At 43.1% G+C, this 17858-nt stretch overlaps 1 protein-coding gene across 1 annotated transcript; it reads left to right on the forward strand.

Moving 5' to 3' along the window:
- Positions 1-261: 261 nt before the first annotated feature.
- On the forward strand, positions 262-16323 carry LOC103050052 (thioredoxin). The gene is made up of 5 exons (XM_007424547.4): positions 262-513; positions 8352-8456; positions 11931-11990; positions 15286-15351; positions 16120-16323. Exons 1-5 carry the CDS (start codon positions 277-279, stop codon positions 16180-16182), a joined length of 531 nt encoding a protein of 176 aa, XP_007424609.2. The 5' UTR covers positions 262-276; the 3' UTR covers positions 16183-16323.
- Positions 16324-17858: the final 1535 nt, after the last annotated feature.

The following is a 17858-nucleotide window of genomic DNA, read 5'->3' on the forward strand; positions in this document are numbered from 1 at the left end:
TCCACGCCACAAACTCCCGGGAAGTAAAGCTCGCTGAGTAAAGACGCGCAAGAGCGAGCTAAGTCCCACTTCTGGCAGCCGACGCGCTCCCCTTGAGGATCCCCCTCCCTCCCTCCGCTCCGAAAGCTGCATTCCATCCCCCCGCTTTTTTTTTTTTCTTTTTGCCAAGCTCGGAGAGTCGGGGAGACAAGTGCGCGTGCGCGTGTCGCCTCCGCCCAGCAGCGGGGCGCCTGCGCAGAGCGCTTTCCTGGGCTGGCGTCTGCACTACATAAGAAGATGCAGGAAGGCGGCGCTAATAAGAGCGACTCCGCAGCCATTGAGGAGCCGGAGGCAGCGGCAGCAGCAGCCGGAGAAGCAGCAGCGTCGGAGCCGGTAGCAGAGGCGGCAGCAGCAGCAGCGTCGGAGCCGGCAGCAGCGATCGAGGCGGAGTCGGCAGCGATCGAGGCGGCGGCGGACAGCGCGACGAGCGAGCAACCGGCGGCTGCCACGATGGTGAAGATCGTAGGGGACCTGGTAAGGGAGGCGGCTTCGTGCGCGGACCGCAGTAGGCCTCTCGGTGCGCGGAGGGGGGACCTCCGTCGGAAGGCGGGCGGGCGCGGGGAGCGCTGCGCCGCTCCAGCAGTCGCGGGGCGCCTCGCGGGGAGGCGGTGCCGCCGCTGGGCGCTGCTCGCTGCCGGTTCCCGTGGCCGCGGGCGGTCGTCGGGGCAGCCTCGCCCAGCCTGGTGCCCGAGCGCCTACCTTACCGGCTGGGAGTCGTCGGAGCCGCGGTCCTCGCCCTCCCGGAGGCTGGGCAGGGCGCGCCTCTTCCGACTTCTCCCGAGAATCCGCCCCGGAGGCGCCTCCGGTGCAGTCGGCGTCCGGCCGGGGGTCCGCGGGCGAGCGGCTCTGCGCTGCCGGACTTGCGCGAACTCGGTCTGCTTGCCCGGGGCGGGGGAAGCAGACACGGCCGCCCCCTCGGGGCTCGCGCTCCTCTGATTAACTTTGTGCTTGTGTGGAGGGCGGGAGAGGGCGGCCTCCGCCTGCGGCCGGCTGGGTTAGCCAGAAGGGGCTCGCTGGTCTTGGCCTTTCGATGCGCCCCCCACCATGGAATTCACCGCCCCCCCTTTTCAAAGTATAATGCAGTGACATGTTTTTCGGAAGGCCCGCTGTGTTCACTAAGGCTTAAACCTAGATCGGGTATAGGGCTGCAGCTTTAAATGGCGGAATGGGGAGATCTGAGCAATTCGTATTTCATAGTTGGCTTTGAAGCACTGGAAACGCCTGACTATCAGAGCTGCAGGATGTATCCAGGTTTTTTTCCCCCTTGTTTTCATTTAAGTTGTGTGCTGTTACCCAACTGCCTGGCTGAAACCCTCCTTTCTTGCAACAGACCTTTTAATCTAGCCATCACCCAGACAGGCAGATGAGGGAAATTGCAAGAGAAAGGATGTTTTTCGCAGTCAGAAATGAATGAAACATCTAAGCTGCACAGGATCCCTTTTGTGCCCTCCTGGTGGCTATGACACACTTAGGCACAACAGTGCAAACTAGGAAATCACTTGATAGCAGCAGCTGAATTTTAACTAGCCAGTGAACTGCTTAGGAAGACAGAAGCTTTAATTCTTAGTCTGTGGCAAGCATGTCTTCTTGCATGTTAACTCTAGTTATCCATGATCTTTGGAAAAGCACCTGATAAACTTAGATGGACCCAAGTTAAGTATTATGCCCAAACAAATAAACCTTCATTTCTTCATACTGTTCCTGCTTGCTATTCCTCTTACCACCCCTAAACTTTAAAATCTGGTAGTGTGGCCAGCTTTCTGACTTAATTTTTACTCACCAGGGACATGAAACTTGCTATGACCTGCTTTCCCTTTTCCTTCCCCGACTTATCTGGAATTGCCTGCCAGTATTTGAGAAGGAGTCATGTTGTCATGAGAAACTTTTACATGCTGCAAGTGTTGCTGACTAATGTAGCTGACTAATGTAGCTGTGTTGAAGGATTAGGCGATGAGAGTTGGAAGTTGAAAGGGAATGGGAGAAAATTAACTTTCCACAATCTGATATTCCCACAGGAAGCTCTGTTCTACTCATTCAGGCTGCTGTGCCCCCAACACAGTATTGTTGGTGCTAACAGCATCGCTTTCAGGCAGTTTTTCCAGTGCTGCTTGGAAATAGCCTAGATCAAACCTGCAAGCATCAGCATTGTGTTCTGCCGGGGGTTGAATTATCTCTTCATCCAGCATGGTCAAGAGCATCAGGTTGAGGAAGGCTGACTGAGACATTTTGTCTTGCACTGTTCTTCAGAAATAGTTCTTGTAAAAACGCTTTTAGTAGACCAGCATTTATAGCTCCATCTAATGAAGGAGAAGGACTGATGCACAAGGTAGACTGATAAGGTCACAGCTGAGGTGACAGAGGCAGGATCTTTTTGATTTGTGCTTTTGCATTGAGCTTTCTATAATACATGGTGATTCAGGAATACCTGCTAAATGTGTGGGTATGCTACAGTATTGGAATGTTGGCAAGAATCCAGCTAAAAACCAAGATTTGCTGCTTTTCCTAGTCTGTTGGTGACCTGTTCAGTCTCTTGATCTTTAGCCTCATTTTTTTCCTCCTGCAATATATTGCAGTTTGATTTGTACTCAGGACTAATGAACTGTTCTCCTACTTGGCATCCTGAATAACCTGAAATCTGTTGGTATTGGCTGCCTTTGTTTGCTATATAAATTATTATTTATTAAATAATAATAAATACATAAAGGCAGCAGTCACAATTTGATTTCTTAGGGAAGAAGCCCGATCCTGTGCAAATTTGCATAGACAGTCCTATCATATCAGAACTTCTTTTTATTTTATTGGCTAAAACAAGGTTTCCAGAAGGCAGCCTATATTGGGTTAGATTTTCAGTGTCTGTTTTAATGGAGTATTCAGATTAACCCTTTCTGCTGTGTAGTACGTTATTATTACTACATTCTTTATGTAACCTGGAATGGCAACATTCCTCCCCAGTCATATTGTCTGTCACTTTAGTTGTACCCATCTAAAAATCAGGCATCCAACAGATCGTGCTGCTCAGTTTTGGCAGTGAAATGGTTAAAAATCAGCAATACAGTTTATGTGCCATTGTGTGTCACACAAAGACACACTGTAGCATGGCCCTAAAAATAAGCTTAACGCCCTCGTAAAAGAGAGACCTACAGAAACTCCCCCAAACTCAAAAGAACCATAGCTCCGGCCAGGTCTTCTGTGAGGGAGCCCCAGTCTCTGGCCCATCCTTCTGTGAGAGGGGTGTAGTTCCTACCCTCCTTGCATTTCACAGGTACATAAAATCAAAACCTTCGGCCTGAGTTGATTGGCTAGAGCATCTGCCATAGGAGTTGATTCACTGTATTTTTGTTGGATGACCTGTTGTGTTATTATATTATTATTTAACTGTGTTTTGATATCAGCTTTCAAATATGTTTGCCATCCAGAGTCCATAGGATTGGAGTGGGATAAAAACTGTTAAATAAATCAGCAGCTCTTCCCATTCCAGTTCCTGGCCGCCTCAAATATTAAGTTTGGCCCAAATATCAAACGATTACCCATCTTTGACATTTAGGAATGCTACTTTGAAAAGGGTGAACCTCATGGTGCTACAGTTCTGTTCTATTTGATGACTGCAACTTTCTGAATTAATTCCTATTGTAGCTAAATTCTAGGAATTACACACCCAACATATCAGGCAACACATGCCCATCTGGAGGGCATCAGATTGGGGAAAGCTGCAGTTAAGCTTCCAATAAGCTAGAATTTGCTGGGTGTTCCTGTCGCCTTCCCATAAGATGATTATTCTGGGTGTCTTATAAATCATCTTTGGGAAGGATCATTGTAGTTATTACATTAATAAGTATGCTGCACCTCCTTTCTCCTGGCTGCTTCATGATCAGAATGGCTTGTAATTTGGGGACCAAGCTTTTATAATTATAAATTTCTAAAGAGATGTTCCCATTAGAGAAGCTGAAGTTGCTAATTGAAACATGGGGCCAGTCCTTTGTAGGGCAGAACAAGAGCTCTTGAAAACTGTTGAGAAATGTGGCTGTTTGCACCAGTGGAATTCCCCAGATCGAGAGGGGTGGCCCAGGTGGTCAAATGCATCTGGCATTTAACTTCTCTACTGTTATGAGCTGGGAAATGTCTGATGTTAACCACAGATGTGGTGAGATGTGGGGGAGTGCTGTGTGGAACTGAATTTCTCAAAACCAGAGTGGTTGACCAAATTAAGGGAATGTATGGTAGTGTTAGCTGAAGAAGGGGGAAATGTGGGCAGCCATGCGTGGTTCTAAGAACAGTTCTAGAATCCTCCTTTATTGGCCCTCCTGGCTGAGGCAGCTGGGAATTCTCTTTGAACAACTTCTGGAGGGCCACAGGTCTACCACTTCTCCATTACAACATGTAACTTTTGTTTATTTAGTCAAATCTGATATGGTTCCTGGATCCTGAAGCTCTTTCTGTGTAAGAGACTAGCAGTGGCTCAAGGCAGTTCCTGACCGATTCTAGAGCACAAACTCACTGGCTTGCTTTAAGAAATAACGTCTAGGAGGTACCATAGTCAGAAATGGCCTACCCCAGTATGGTGTTCTGGGGATGTGTTGCAACCCCCCTCCCAGCATCCCCGGTCAGCACGATGGTCCTAGTGAGGATACTGAAAGCTGCAAGTTTGCCTTATTCTAAGCAATTGTTACAATAGTATATCTTGGACATGGTTACAATTTTTTCTGTGCAAGTTAGCACAACCTATTGTTAGTGTTGCTTTTTGCCTTATAAACTGCTCTTGTACTTCGGTTATTTATCAAGGATACAGATACAAAAGTCAGCTTTACAATATTTTAAAACGGGTATTCTTGAAACTTCTTAATAAGGTAATTAATATTTGATGTGGATACATAATGTTCAGCCAGCAATAAAGTGTCTACTTAAGCTAAAATTTCATAACACTTAATGGCAAAGTTGGCTGGGAAGACAATGTTTCTAGCCCTAAATGTTCTTTGAGTTTTAATATGCAGAAGTGATACAGCAGTCCTTTAGGCTTTTTTCCTTCCATATTTATTTAGTTATTTATTTAAAGCCTGCAGTTTGTTTGTTCTGTTTTTCTCCTTATGAGACCCACTTTAATTGGGAGCCACAAAACGGGTTGTAGAAGAAATGAAAATCACTGTTCCAGATGTTGATCTGAACTGTAAAGCCAGGCAGTGGGGGGCAGTTCATAGAGACCGCTGGCCATCTGATCTAAGACAATGTTTGCAAGTGGGAAAGAGCTGGAGGAAGGTCCTAGGTCATGCGCTTATGCTTTGAGTTCGTGTAACTTCATGATTTCCCTCTTGCCATTTCTTCTGAAGCAGGAAGCTCTGAGTCAACTGGTAAACAAGCTGCCCTAGTCAGTTTGGTGATTTGTCTTGTTCGTATTTCTCAGCCTAAATGTACACTCCGCTGGGTGTGCTCTCAACTGGGAGTATCACAAAGTTTGACCCTGTTTGGGAGCAGTTCCAATTTTTTTCTTACTACATGGAAATTTTTAGACCCAGTAAGAATATTTTTAAAACGCAAATAAGAAGTAGCAGGAAGTATATTATCCATCTATAGCAAAACCAATTCATGACCCTCATGGTTTTTTCAAGCCCAAACTGAAAATGGACAGGTAGTACTTTAAAATGTTTCACATTCTTGCTTGTTGACAGTCCTGTTATACATGCCAGCAATTCTGCTGATTCAGGTTAGATGTGAATCTCTTGGCTTCTGTTTTAACAACCTAGGCCTCTGCTAGAGAAATCAGGAGATGCATCTGGAAGCGAGAAGTATCTGCAGCAAACTGTCGGGTTGATTGCAAAGCTGCGTTGGCTGCAGTGTGGTAAATGGAATAGAAAGTGGATTCCAGATTGATACGAAAGCGTTATGACCAATATCAGTGCTCCTTTTAAGCTAGCCTGTGACTTGTTAACACATCAGACTAAGTCATGGTTTGTTTCAGCACAGTCTAATGGGCTGAAGTTCATACAACATCTGGAGCCAAAATCAGAGTATATTACAGCTTAACCTAATGTAAAAGCCTTTATCTAGTCTTCTTGCTGTAGATTATATTACAAGTAGTCCTCGCTTACTGACCATTCATTGACCATTCAAAGTTACGATGGCACTGAAAAAGGAGACTTGCAACCAGTCCCCAAAGTTGCAGCCATCACAGCATCCCCATGGTCACATGATTGCGATTCAGGTGCTTGGTAACCGGTGCACATTTACAGCGGTTGAGGTGTCCCACGGTCACATGATTGCCATTTGCAACTTTCACAGCCAGCTTCCAACAAGCAAAGTCAGTGGGGAAGCTGGCAGGAAGTCGTAAGCCACAGTTATGTGAAGTCACACTTAATGATTGTGGGTAATTCACTAACAACTTCAACCAGAACTGCTGTCATAAGTTGGGTGGTCATGTGATATTTTGCTTTATGACCTAGTCACTTAGCAGTGAGGTTGCTGGTCCCAATTAGGGTCTTTAAGCAAGGACTACCTGTATATAAGGTAGCAGATAGAATGGGAAATCTTGTGTGCTGGTTCTCTGACTGGGTTGTATTAAGTTTCATCCAGTTATTTGTTCTACAGGCAGAATATTAAGTTAACTGACTCCAGCATTTGTGCAATTTTAATAGTTGTTAAGAACTCCAACTTTAAAAGAGTGGTTCTTCCAGCTTTATAAAGGACCTGGGGGGAAAAAGGAACCCTTTTAACCCTTGAACCTTACAAGATAAGACTCAAAATGAAAGAGGCGGGTCAATTCCAAAAAGTAGGAACTAGATGCAAAAGACTCTGAAATGTGAGATGGTCATTTTAATATGGGGGAAATGAAGCCACCCTGATTGCATGATCAAGCTAAGCATGCAGCAACATGCATTTTGATCAGATTATTCATTAATTGGGTGTCCCAGTATGCATGGCCAAAGAAGATTATCAGTAGCAGCAGTTTGAACTGCAAACACTCCCAGTGACCCAGTACAGTGATTGGCAGAAGGAAGAAATAGGGATACAATGGGAAAGGAGCAGGACTACATGGACCTCACCATTCTGGACTTGAACCAAAAGGTGGACAGCAGAGTTAGGAAGACCTGCCCACAAGCTATTCTGACTACCACAGTGCCCAGAACGTTTAGTCAGATTAACCTGATGTGCATCAGGGAGGGAAAGGCAGGTATATCCAAGAAATTTGAGAGACTTCCTTTCTTGAGATGTGAAGGAAGCAGAAGGGATTGGCTTCAGGTCACCTGTTCACTGAAGCCTAGTTTCAGTACAAGAATCCAGACTTTTGGCACTCTCAACTGCTGTGCCACAACTCTCTGTTCCAGCGGAAAAGGGAACGAGATGGGGATTTCAGCAGCTCTTGCTATTCAGCTACATTTGTCAGATTTCTTTTTTCCCCATTTCCAGTCTGGAATCATTCAGTATTTCTCTCTTTCCTTCTCCCTTCCTCCAGATGTCTTTCAAATTCACGGGACCTTCCTTCTGTCCCCAAACTCCTCAGATTCCAGAACCGATCTCCAGAGTAATTTCTTTCCATGTATCTATTTTGAATGGACAGATGGTGTTTACATTGGTCAATTTTGTAGTTCTCTAAGACAAGTCAGTGTGATTTTCATATTGCAGATATGACTTACAGCCATTTATGAGTTCAGAAGCTGAAACCTAACTTAAATCTGAGGTGTCCCTGATTTGCAGAATGTCCCCAGACTTAGTCCCAGTGACTGTAATGGGCTTAATCCAAACACGTTGGGCACTTATTGGCAGCCTTACCTGTCTTTTCAGCAGGTTTTGGTTTGGAAATATGTTGGGTGAACCTAGAAAATTGGGCTGATTTAAGCCATGGTTCAGATAATTTTGGTTTGCCTGCTATACTATTATATGTGAAGCTGCCTTTGAAGACTCCTTAGAAGCTAATGGCAGGAGAGATCAGGTGCAGTCAAATTACACCTATGTTGCGGGTCCTGTGTGTGTTGCTTGTTGGATTTTGTTTTGCCCCTTTGGGCTACTGACTTTCATAGATTACAAAACTGAACTAATATTTGCTTTAAATATAGCAAGCACATTTAACCTACCATTTTCTACCACTCCCTGGAAGAAAAAAAGTTCTTTTTTCTGTCCTTCACTTCATGTTAAAGTGTGTGTTTTGTAAACCTTATGTTGACTTTGTCTTGACTGGAAGGTGACATAGAAACTCTCCCTGCTTATTGCAGTTTTGAAAGCACTGAAGGAGGTAACTCTAATGCATTTCAGGAAAGATGTAATGTGTTGGGGTGAGAGGCATTTTTATTGCTTCTGTAAAGTGGTCTTGACTCTCTTTTCTCCAGACTGAATTCCGAACTGAGTTGTCATCTGCTGGGAGCAAGCTCATAGTCGTTGACTTCTCTGCCACCTGGTGTGGACCATGCAAAATGATCAAGCCCTTCTTCCATGTAAGTAATTTAGATTCCTTCAGTATATTGTTTAATAAAGTATGAGATGAGGAGGATGTTACATTTAGGGATTCCTTAGAAACTAAGGGTGGCTGAAAGAGGTGCATAAGAATTCTGGGAACTAGAGGGGAAATGGCTGAAATGTTCATATACTTCTGCTCACACTTACCTTGTGAGATGTCTTACAAGCCAAATCTTAAGGGTCTGTTCTCACATGAAGAGAGGATTGTTGTCTTTTCCCCTGCCTCAGTGGCAATAGCACTGCTATGTAAAAACAATGACAGCTGGGTTGGTCAATAATTATTTTATAAAACATTATTTTATCTTTTATTTTATTTGTTAGGCTCATATACCACTCCAATCATAACTGTTCCTAAAGTCAGATAAAAACAGAGCGGCAACAAAATATAATCAGTAAAAGATAATTTCTATGGTAGTGCCGTACCTTTATTAGGACCCACTCTGAGGGCGTAAAAGTGCGTGCAAATTTCAGATTTTTCAGTATTCTTCATCAGACAAGATGTTAACAAAAACAAGTAATGGGGAAGGAATATGCTCTAACAAAAATTAGACCAGATGTTCCATTAATATGGTCCTGTGGCAGGGTTGCAATTAAGGTATGGTACAAACCACAGACCAGGAGGCTGAATGCTTTTCTTTGATAGGTACATGAGGTAGGTTTATTATCCAAAATATACATTTTTAACGTGTTAACCCTAATATTTACAAGTTATCTACCTATATATGCCTAATGATATGTTTATAAGTGACAGTGTTATATCTGTAAATGACAAGAGACAATACTTAATCAAGTTACAAGTTTCCCTTTTATCTTGTGTTCTTAACTTCCCACCTTTTCTAGAAACAACGGCAGCATTGCCACAGTTGTTAAGGACTGGGAATTCTTCTCCTTTCACCAGGACTTAATGTCCTTTTACCTTACACTGAGACCTGTATTATCCTCCAGCTCTTATGATTCAATAGGTCCTGCTGTAGGTTAAATTGGCCTTGCAATTGTTCCCTTTTACTGAGCTCCTGCTCAGTCTCTCAGGCCTTATCAGTTGGTAAGAGGGAGAAAACAATGACTTGTTGCTGACTGGCTGCAGCTGGTCTCGTCTTTGGGAGGCTCTGCAACTCTTTACTCAGCTGTGGTAGCTTAAGAGTCTAGTTGATCACTCCACCAGACTGTGTTCGTTTCATCTTATCCACATACAGCTGGCTGCTGCTTTAGTTCTCCAACTCCATTTCTTTTCTTCAGTGTTTCTCTTTTATCTCCCTGCAGTACAAGTGTGGTCCTTTACTTTCTTAAAGTCCCAGGGAACACAAAACCATGAGGAAGGAAAACTCACATCAGCAGCTTTGAGTTTTTCCTTCCACAGGTCTGTAAGTTAAAGTCAGTCTCAGAATGGAGATTGTAGATTGAATTATTTAGTAAATGTTAGATGTTGTGTCCGTCAACCAAGATCAAGCATGTAGACAGCAAGAGTAAGACTAACCTGCCCCACAAGTTTTAAAAACATCAAGGCTACTGGGAATGTGGCCATATACCATGTCCAGGAATAAGGTGGGCACTGTGAAATGCTTGAAAAAGTGTGAGCAGTATTGCAACGTCTTAAATGCTATGGGGATGGCTCAGCGTATCTTCTGTTCTCTGGAGCAGAACTTCTCTCTTGCCCATAACTCACTGCTCCGTTGTTCTGGCTAGCAATATGAGGTGAGGAGAAAGCAAGCAGGACTCTGCAAGTGTGTCCAGTAGTATCATCCAGGTAGGGAGCAGAATCCTTTTTTTTTTTTTCCCTTGGTGCAACTTAGTAAGCTAGCTGGGTGCAGATCTCTCTTGAGTTTGCTAGCCCCACTGAAGGGAAAAGCTGTTTGGGCACTCAGATTTGCTCTTAGCTGTTGCAATAATCCTGAATGGCTGCATTCCTTGTCCATGACATGACCTGATTCTGGACTGCAGTCTGTTTCCTTTCAAAAATGAACAAATCCATAACAATAGATCATGTATTCATAAGAGCAGGTGGAATTATCAATATTATTCTTTATCTTGGTTATACCCTTGAAGAAAGGGAGTAGTGGTTTATGGCTAGTCCAGTTATCTGGTGTAACAGAGGGAGAAAAAAGCTGAGCTTTTTAGTAAGTGCGAAAGCTGTAGGGAACAACTTAACTTCCTCCTATTCTGCCCTGGGATGGTCATCTACTCTACTCTCGCTTTTGCTTTTGCCTGGCAGTTATAACAGATAGGAGCTTATAAATAAATAAATGACCAGACTTCATACTGGTGGGCTCCTAGCCGTGTATTCAGCTGCTTCCCATTGTCTCACAGTATTGTGCATTGAGAGAGACGGATCCTGAAGTTTCTCCTCTGTCTCCTTAGGGCTGGGCATTGCTTCAGATTCAAGTGCCAAAAAGGTGCTTTTGGTGGCCAGCCCTAGTTTCTCTTGGACTTTATGCCTGAGGAAGAAAAGAGCCTTGAAGATGATTTAATCCAGCATTAGCAGGAGCTTTCATCCATTGTTTTAGGCTAGTTAGTCCCCATAACCTTTGCTGTTTTAATTAAAAATAATACAAGACAAGAAGGGCTCCATTTGTCTTTCAGCAGATGAAGGCGGCTCGCTTTTTTCCCGACTTTGGGGGATGTTATGGGCAGGTTGGTTGTTTTTCTCCAAAGTGGTGGGGAGAGAGGTTCAGAATTCCTTTAAAAATAAGGCTGGGACTTGTATCTAGGTTTGAGGTTTTGTCATCTTCTTCCCAATACTAGACAGTCTCTTTCATGCCCTGGTTGTGGATCAAACTGGATATTTTCTCTTTAGGCGGGAACAGGAAGGGTGAATACTCAGAAATGGGGGGGGGGGGCAAGCCATTCTAAGAGTCAGGAAAACTGTCTCTGCAGTCCGGTCCCAAATGCTCATTTTCATACTTCCTACCATCTCTGTTGACTTAGCAAGAGGAAGATGGAGAGATGTTTCTTCTCCCTTGGCATATAATGGCAGGGGAGAGGTATGTTGGTCTACTGGCTTAGAGGCAAGCCAGTCCAAAGGTTCCTGACATTTTGATTGCACTGGTGTGCTAAACCACCTCAGGTCTTTATTCCAGTCCTGAAATTGGGAAGGGGGCAAGCTGCAAAGTTGGGAGGGAGGCTGCCTTCTCACCATGGTTGCTCAGGAATCATTGCATTTTTAGAGTGGAGAGTGAAAATGTAAATACCCATATATGATTGTGAACATATGTTATAGATTGCGGATAGGGAAGCCTGAAACTGTTGCTGAACTAAACCTTCAGCAACTCCAGGTAGTATGATCAACAGTAAGATATGTTAGATGAGAAGTCCAGCATCTAGCAAGGCACAGATATCTATATTAACCGATTGTGGTTTTAAACTTAAGCTCCACCTAATAAGAAATAATATTAAGTGCTAACCAAGATCAGCAAGCATACTTTGTGTTCAACAGTCTCTTCTTTCTTTCATAACAGAGCATGGTTGAAAAATATCCAGATGTAATCTTCATTGAAATTGATGTGGATGATGCTCAGGTAAGTTCTACAGTAGTGCTTCCAAATTTGAACAAAGACAATGCAGTATATTTTCATAAAATTTTGGATTCATATGACTTCTAGTTATATAGGGCTGGTTTGTTAGGGAAACCATGCAAACAGCAGTGAGTTCTGACCAATGAGATAAAAACTGGACTTCCTTACTTAAATATTCCCAGTAAAACTTTTGAAGAAACCCAGCTTTTGGGGGATGAGAGAATTCTTTATTTTTTGTAGCACAACATGAGCTTATCATTGTAGTTTGGCTGCAGAGGAATGTATGTGGAATCAAAAAATGGCTTTAAAGCAGCTGAACAAAAATGTGCAGACTTCAGATAATTTTCTTGGTGAACAGTATTGATGGAGCATAAAGGAACTTTAGTTCTCTTTTTCCATTTTGGTGGTAAAGTACATAGAAACATGGAGGACAACCATCTCTAATAGCATCAGGATCTATAGTACAGATAGGTCACAAATTCTGGAAGGTCACAGGTTCCCTAAGATTCCTAGCATTCAGGCTAGTTGAGACTGCTAAAAGCTGGAGTTCTGTAATATCTGGAAGATACTGTGAAGTTAGTTGCACTTGCTTAGATTCTGTAATCTACAGAAAATACAGATGACCTCTAAACATAGTAACCTGTTCACATGTTGCTCCTAAGCCCTCATCAGGAGTTTTCCAAATATCCAGCTCACACATAAACACAGCACAAAAATTAATGGGGTGGGGCATGGCAAATGGTATGGAAACACAAAGGCAAATCATCGTAAAGTGCAAATGCCAAGCAAGCATGGAATAGAGTCCTGCTAGAAGGCTGGATGTGCCAACTTCACAGGCTTCGCTTGGTGTAATAGTTTCAGAACTGCAGAACAATACAGGTAGTCCCTGACCTATGACCATTCATTCAGCAGCTGTTCAAAGTTACAACAGTGCTGAACGAATGGTGATTACGACTGGTCTTCTGAGTTCTGGCCATCCTAGCACTTCTGCAGTCATGTGAGCACAATCTGGATGCTTGGCAACTGGTTCATACTTACGAGCGGTTGCAGCACCCCACAATCGTATGATCACCATTTGCAACCTTCCCTGCTGCTGCCCCGCAGAGTCAATGGAGAAGCCAGCAGGGAGGGTTGCATGTCACTGGGATAAGTCTCACCCACCCACACACCCTCCCCTAGCTCCTCTGCGCTCACACTGTGCCAGCCACTCGCACACCCTCCCTGATCCTTGCTGCACCTCTTGCACACCCTCCCCACACTGTGCCTCTCACTCACCCTCCCTGACCCTCCCTCACACCCTTGCATGCCTTCCTGACCCTCCCCTGCACCCTTGTGCACCTCCTCACTCCCTCCCCCATCTGGCAACAGCCACTTACCTGCCTGCTGGCTTGGGACTTGCAACTTCCTGCCAGCTTCCCCACTGACGTTGATTGTGGGAAGCCAACAGGAAGTTGCCTTGCCTAACGACAGTGGTATCCAATTAACAACAGCAACCAGGACTACAGGGATTGCCGTCACTAAGCAGTGTGGTTACACTTTATGACCGTATCACTTAGTGGTGGAAATTCCAGTCCCAATTGCCATTGTAAGTCAAGGATTTACCTATATGTTTAAACAGCAGCAGCTTAATAGCAAATCCAACATGTATTTTTGATAGGTTGTTTAAAAAACTTAAAATATGGCTTCTTTCAAACACAAAAATATAGCCCATTTGATTTGATATTATCTGTTCTAACTACCTCAGCTGTCTAGGGGTTCAAACAGAGGCATAGGTGTCATAGATTGAACACTGGACTACTACATGTATTACAAATACATGTAATACAATGTACAGCCACTCCCTTTGAAAGGAATGTCTGGGCGAAATTATATATATAAGATGGTTTAACCATCTTCCTATATTGTGCAGGTACAAGCCAGAACTTTATGCAGCTTTAATCAAGTTTTGTTGAACGAGTCACCCTGATAGATCTGAACAGCACATGGAGCTATTCTGGATGGGCTCACATACCATACTAAGCCAAAATTAAACATAGTTTAGCAAGTAGGTTTCTTATGTGCATACAGTACATAACTGCATTGGGGACCCTGATCTCGAATCACTAACATATTTTGTTGATTGAATTATGTGTATCTTGTCAAACAAGTTAATTTAGAAATGTGGCATGTGCAACAAATTTTCCCTAGTAAGCAGGGTGCCTTTTTATATAAATCAGTACGACTCATGAAATTCAGTACGACTTGGTTTTGATGTCCTGATAGTTGGGTATTTGGCAGTGATTAAGTTGTGTATAATGAAGTATGGCTTTGGCCTAAGTATAAGAAGAGTGATAATTAAACTTGTTTTACATAGCTTGGAAGCAAGAATGGCCATCAGAAGTAATAAGCTTTTATTATCTTGATGAGTAAATAGGTCCACCTGGACTTAAAATTACACATAATAGTGACTGCAGTTGGCTTTTAACAAAACCTTTGACACACCTAGATGACATTATCTTAATTAGCTGTTGGAGTAGAGAAAGCTGCTTCCACTTCCCTCAAAAGTAGAGGTGGGTGGGAAATGTTGTTAGTTTTAGTAAAATAGAGTGTTCTCACATTTGACACACATTATGTGACAATTTGCAGTTCATTCTCTTGAAATTGCAGCATTCCTTTCACAACAAAGAATGCCTTCAGGTTGCTAGGCATTGTCTATGAAATCTTATTTGGTCAGTGCTATCAGAATAGGTTCACAAGAGTCTAAATCCTATTTTGGTAAGAAGGAATTACTAGAAGATGTGGCCCAAGACTTCACAGGATTCTTGGCATTTTCCAAATAGTAATTCTTAAAACAGCTTGCAGAAAGATATGGCAGGTAAAATAGGAAATTGGAGTGTGTATGGTAAGAGGAATTCTTAGGTTTCCAGAAGCTTACAGGTAGGTGAATGCAGTATTCTCTTAAGGCAGATGGTCAACCTGATGGCCTTCAGAAATCCAGAACTACAATTTCCATGAGTCCCAATCACATGGTCAGTGGTGGAGAATTCTAAGTGTGATATCTGGAAATCACCAGGTTGCTTGTCTCACTAGAGCTTGTTTCACTTTTCTTAGCCACAAAGATACTCAGAGGAAAGTGTGCATCTGAGATTCATCTTGGTACAGATTTTGTCTTTTCAGCCCTGCTTGTGTGAAACGCTGATAATTGCATTTTGCCTCAGTTTGCAGAGTGGGAATAGCTGAATGGGAAGGCATTGTGGGGACAAATGCTGCGCGTGTACCACATCAGACTGATTGGAGTAACCTTTCTCATCTCTTCTAGGATGTGGCCTCACACTGTGATGTGAAGTGCATGCCAACATTCCAGTTCTATAAAAATAATGAAAAGGTATTTCTCTCAGATTTCCAGCAAAATGTGTAGAGCTTGAATATTACTTGTAGAGGGATCCCGGTGCATTCTCACCTTAAGATTTAGTTTGAGAGACACCAGGTGCATGGCTACATCCATCCTGTCCAAGCTTCCATATTTACTGTTGCCCCATGAGCTCCAGATAAGCTTTAAATATGGAGTAAGATGTATATTTTTGTTTAATACTATGTAGCAGCTTTAAACAGTCTTGTGAATAAGGCCATAAAATCCACTGACCTCAGGTTTCTGCAGACAAGATAGAAATGTCTGCTACTATCCTCTTCAGAGACTGTTGCCATCTAGTGGGACCTAGGAAGCATGCCTCTTCCGAAGCGCCCCTGCCCTCTTCTGGAAGACCCTTTCCCCTGGGATCTGGCAGAACATCACCCGCCAAGCCTTCCAGAAAGCTGTAAAGAGGCGGCTTTTCCCCAGGAGTTGGGATAAGGTGAGGTTGGACCCTGGGGATTGTAGCGTTAGGTGGTTTGGAGAATGTTTTTATTGCGAGGTGCCCAGAGTTGTTTCAAATGATGGGTGACCATAAGCCTGTTAAATATATATACTTTAGAAAAACATATTCTGCATGACAAACTGTTTGAGGAAGGAGTATGTTAAGAAGAAGTGTTCACTTCCTCGATGGTCAGTATAGAATCAGTCATCTTAAACGACTGTTTAGCATTCACAATGTCTGTTAACAGAGGAATGAATCTTAAAGCAGAAGGCCTTAAACTTGGAATGTCTGTATTTCAGGTGCATGAATTTTCTGGAGCAAATAAAGAAAAGCTGGAAGAAGCCATTAAGAAGTATAAGTAACCAAAGGTTCTTAATTCATGAAGTGCTGACTGTTAAATTATAGCCTTTTCTACATAACAAACCGATCAAGTTAGAATATGTATTCAAATACACGTTGACCCTTCAGTCTGTAAATGAAGATAATAAAAATATATAAAAGGTTTTGTGTCTTGCTTGAGCTGACAGCGTGCCAACTCAACTTACCCGAGTAGCAGCACTGCCTGCCTCAGAGGGCTTGTGATTGTCTGCCCGTGTGTGAGTGGAGTGTGCACACACCTGGATATGCTGGCACTTTGCTTCACTAGCATCCCTGGTGGAAGACTGGCTTTGAAAGGGGATTACTTGGGTAAAGATGCTGTCTGCTTAGATGGGGTGACCAGAGAAGCAGCTTCAGTTCTGGTTTAGCCAGCTGTCATACTTTCATATCATAAAAGCAAATGCAGCTTCCTTAGCATGTATCATATCACACCCTATATTATCTTTTGTGTATTCTTAGTTGGGTTAGAACTGGGCACCAATGGCTTTTTAAATTATTCTGTCAAAACTATGGACAGGGAAGTTCAGAGGACAAATCTCCAGGGGATGGAGAAGTTTTCTAGTGACTTACCCCCTGTAGCAATGACAGTAGCTCTGCAACCAAGAAAGTCCAACAGAACATGTTCTTTCCTGATATCTCACTTTAGGGCTTTAATTGAAACCCAAGAGGCTGTGGACTTCTGGAAAGATTATTGTGAAATAAAAATCAGTGCATTCCTACAAACTCTTTGGCCCTTTGTAACTAAAGAAGGGCAGAAATATTCCATCTATGGAACTTTTTCAGTGTCCTCCAAAAACATTTCTAAAAAAACATCTATGATAGAAGGGCTGGGGGGTGGGGGGATTTTCTGCCCAGCCCTAGTTTTAAAGTCATTAGCTTATAATTTAGGGTTTAAAAAAACACTAAGCAAATTAATTGACATTTAGGGAAAATACCAGAACATCCAGCTTAAAAATAAGGATCACCAGTGGCAGTTGTATCCCTTTCATCAATATTCTTACCGAAATGTACTTTGTTTCAAAATATTAAGAACAGTGGGTAGGAACGAGAGTTTGAGCAATCTCATTTGGAGCAATAATAGAAGTGAATTAGCCTGGAAGAAAACAGGTGCATTGGACTGGATCAGATGCGCTTCAAAGTGAGTTTGTGTACTTGTTGCTGAGCATGTTGACTGAACTAACCCTAACCGTCTGTGGTTTGAAAACCCATAATTTATGACATCTCTCTATCTTCCTTTATGAGGATGATGCTGTCATTCTATCCCTATCAAGTGCTGGCCTTAGTTGGACTATTACTGCCTTAGTCCAACACTATAATGAGGTGGCTGAAGGCTAATTACCAAAAAACTAAGGTAAATGTTTTCAAGAAAGCCTAAAAACTTTAGTCAGACCATTAATGGCCATAAGGTAGAACGAGTTAAAATGTATAAATATTTTGGGGTTATATGTCAAGTCAATGGCAGAGGAGGTCCTCATGCTGATTATGTTGCCAACGTGGCCCAAAGAACTGCTGCAGCAATCTTACAAGATCATTGCGCATAGATGTCTAGCAGGCAAAGGTTTTATCACACCTATTATTTTGAGCAGCTCTTGGTCCATGTCCTAACTTCATTCTGTTGGAATCTGTTCAATCCAAATTCCTTAGCTCTATGTTTGGTGTT

This window comes from Python bivittatus, unplaced genomic scaffold (genome assembly GCF_059951505.1).
Source record: "Python bivittatus isolate LINGU-HERP-01145 unplaced genomic scaffold, Pbiv_v1 ctg000850_np1212, whole genome shotgun sequence".
In the NCBI taxonomy this organism is placed as follows: Eukaryota; Metazoa; Chordata; class Lepidosauria; order Squamata; family Pythonidae; genus Python; species Python bivittatus.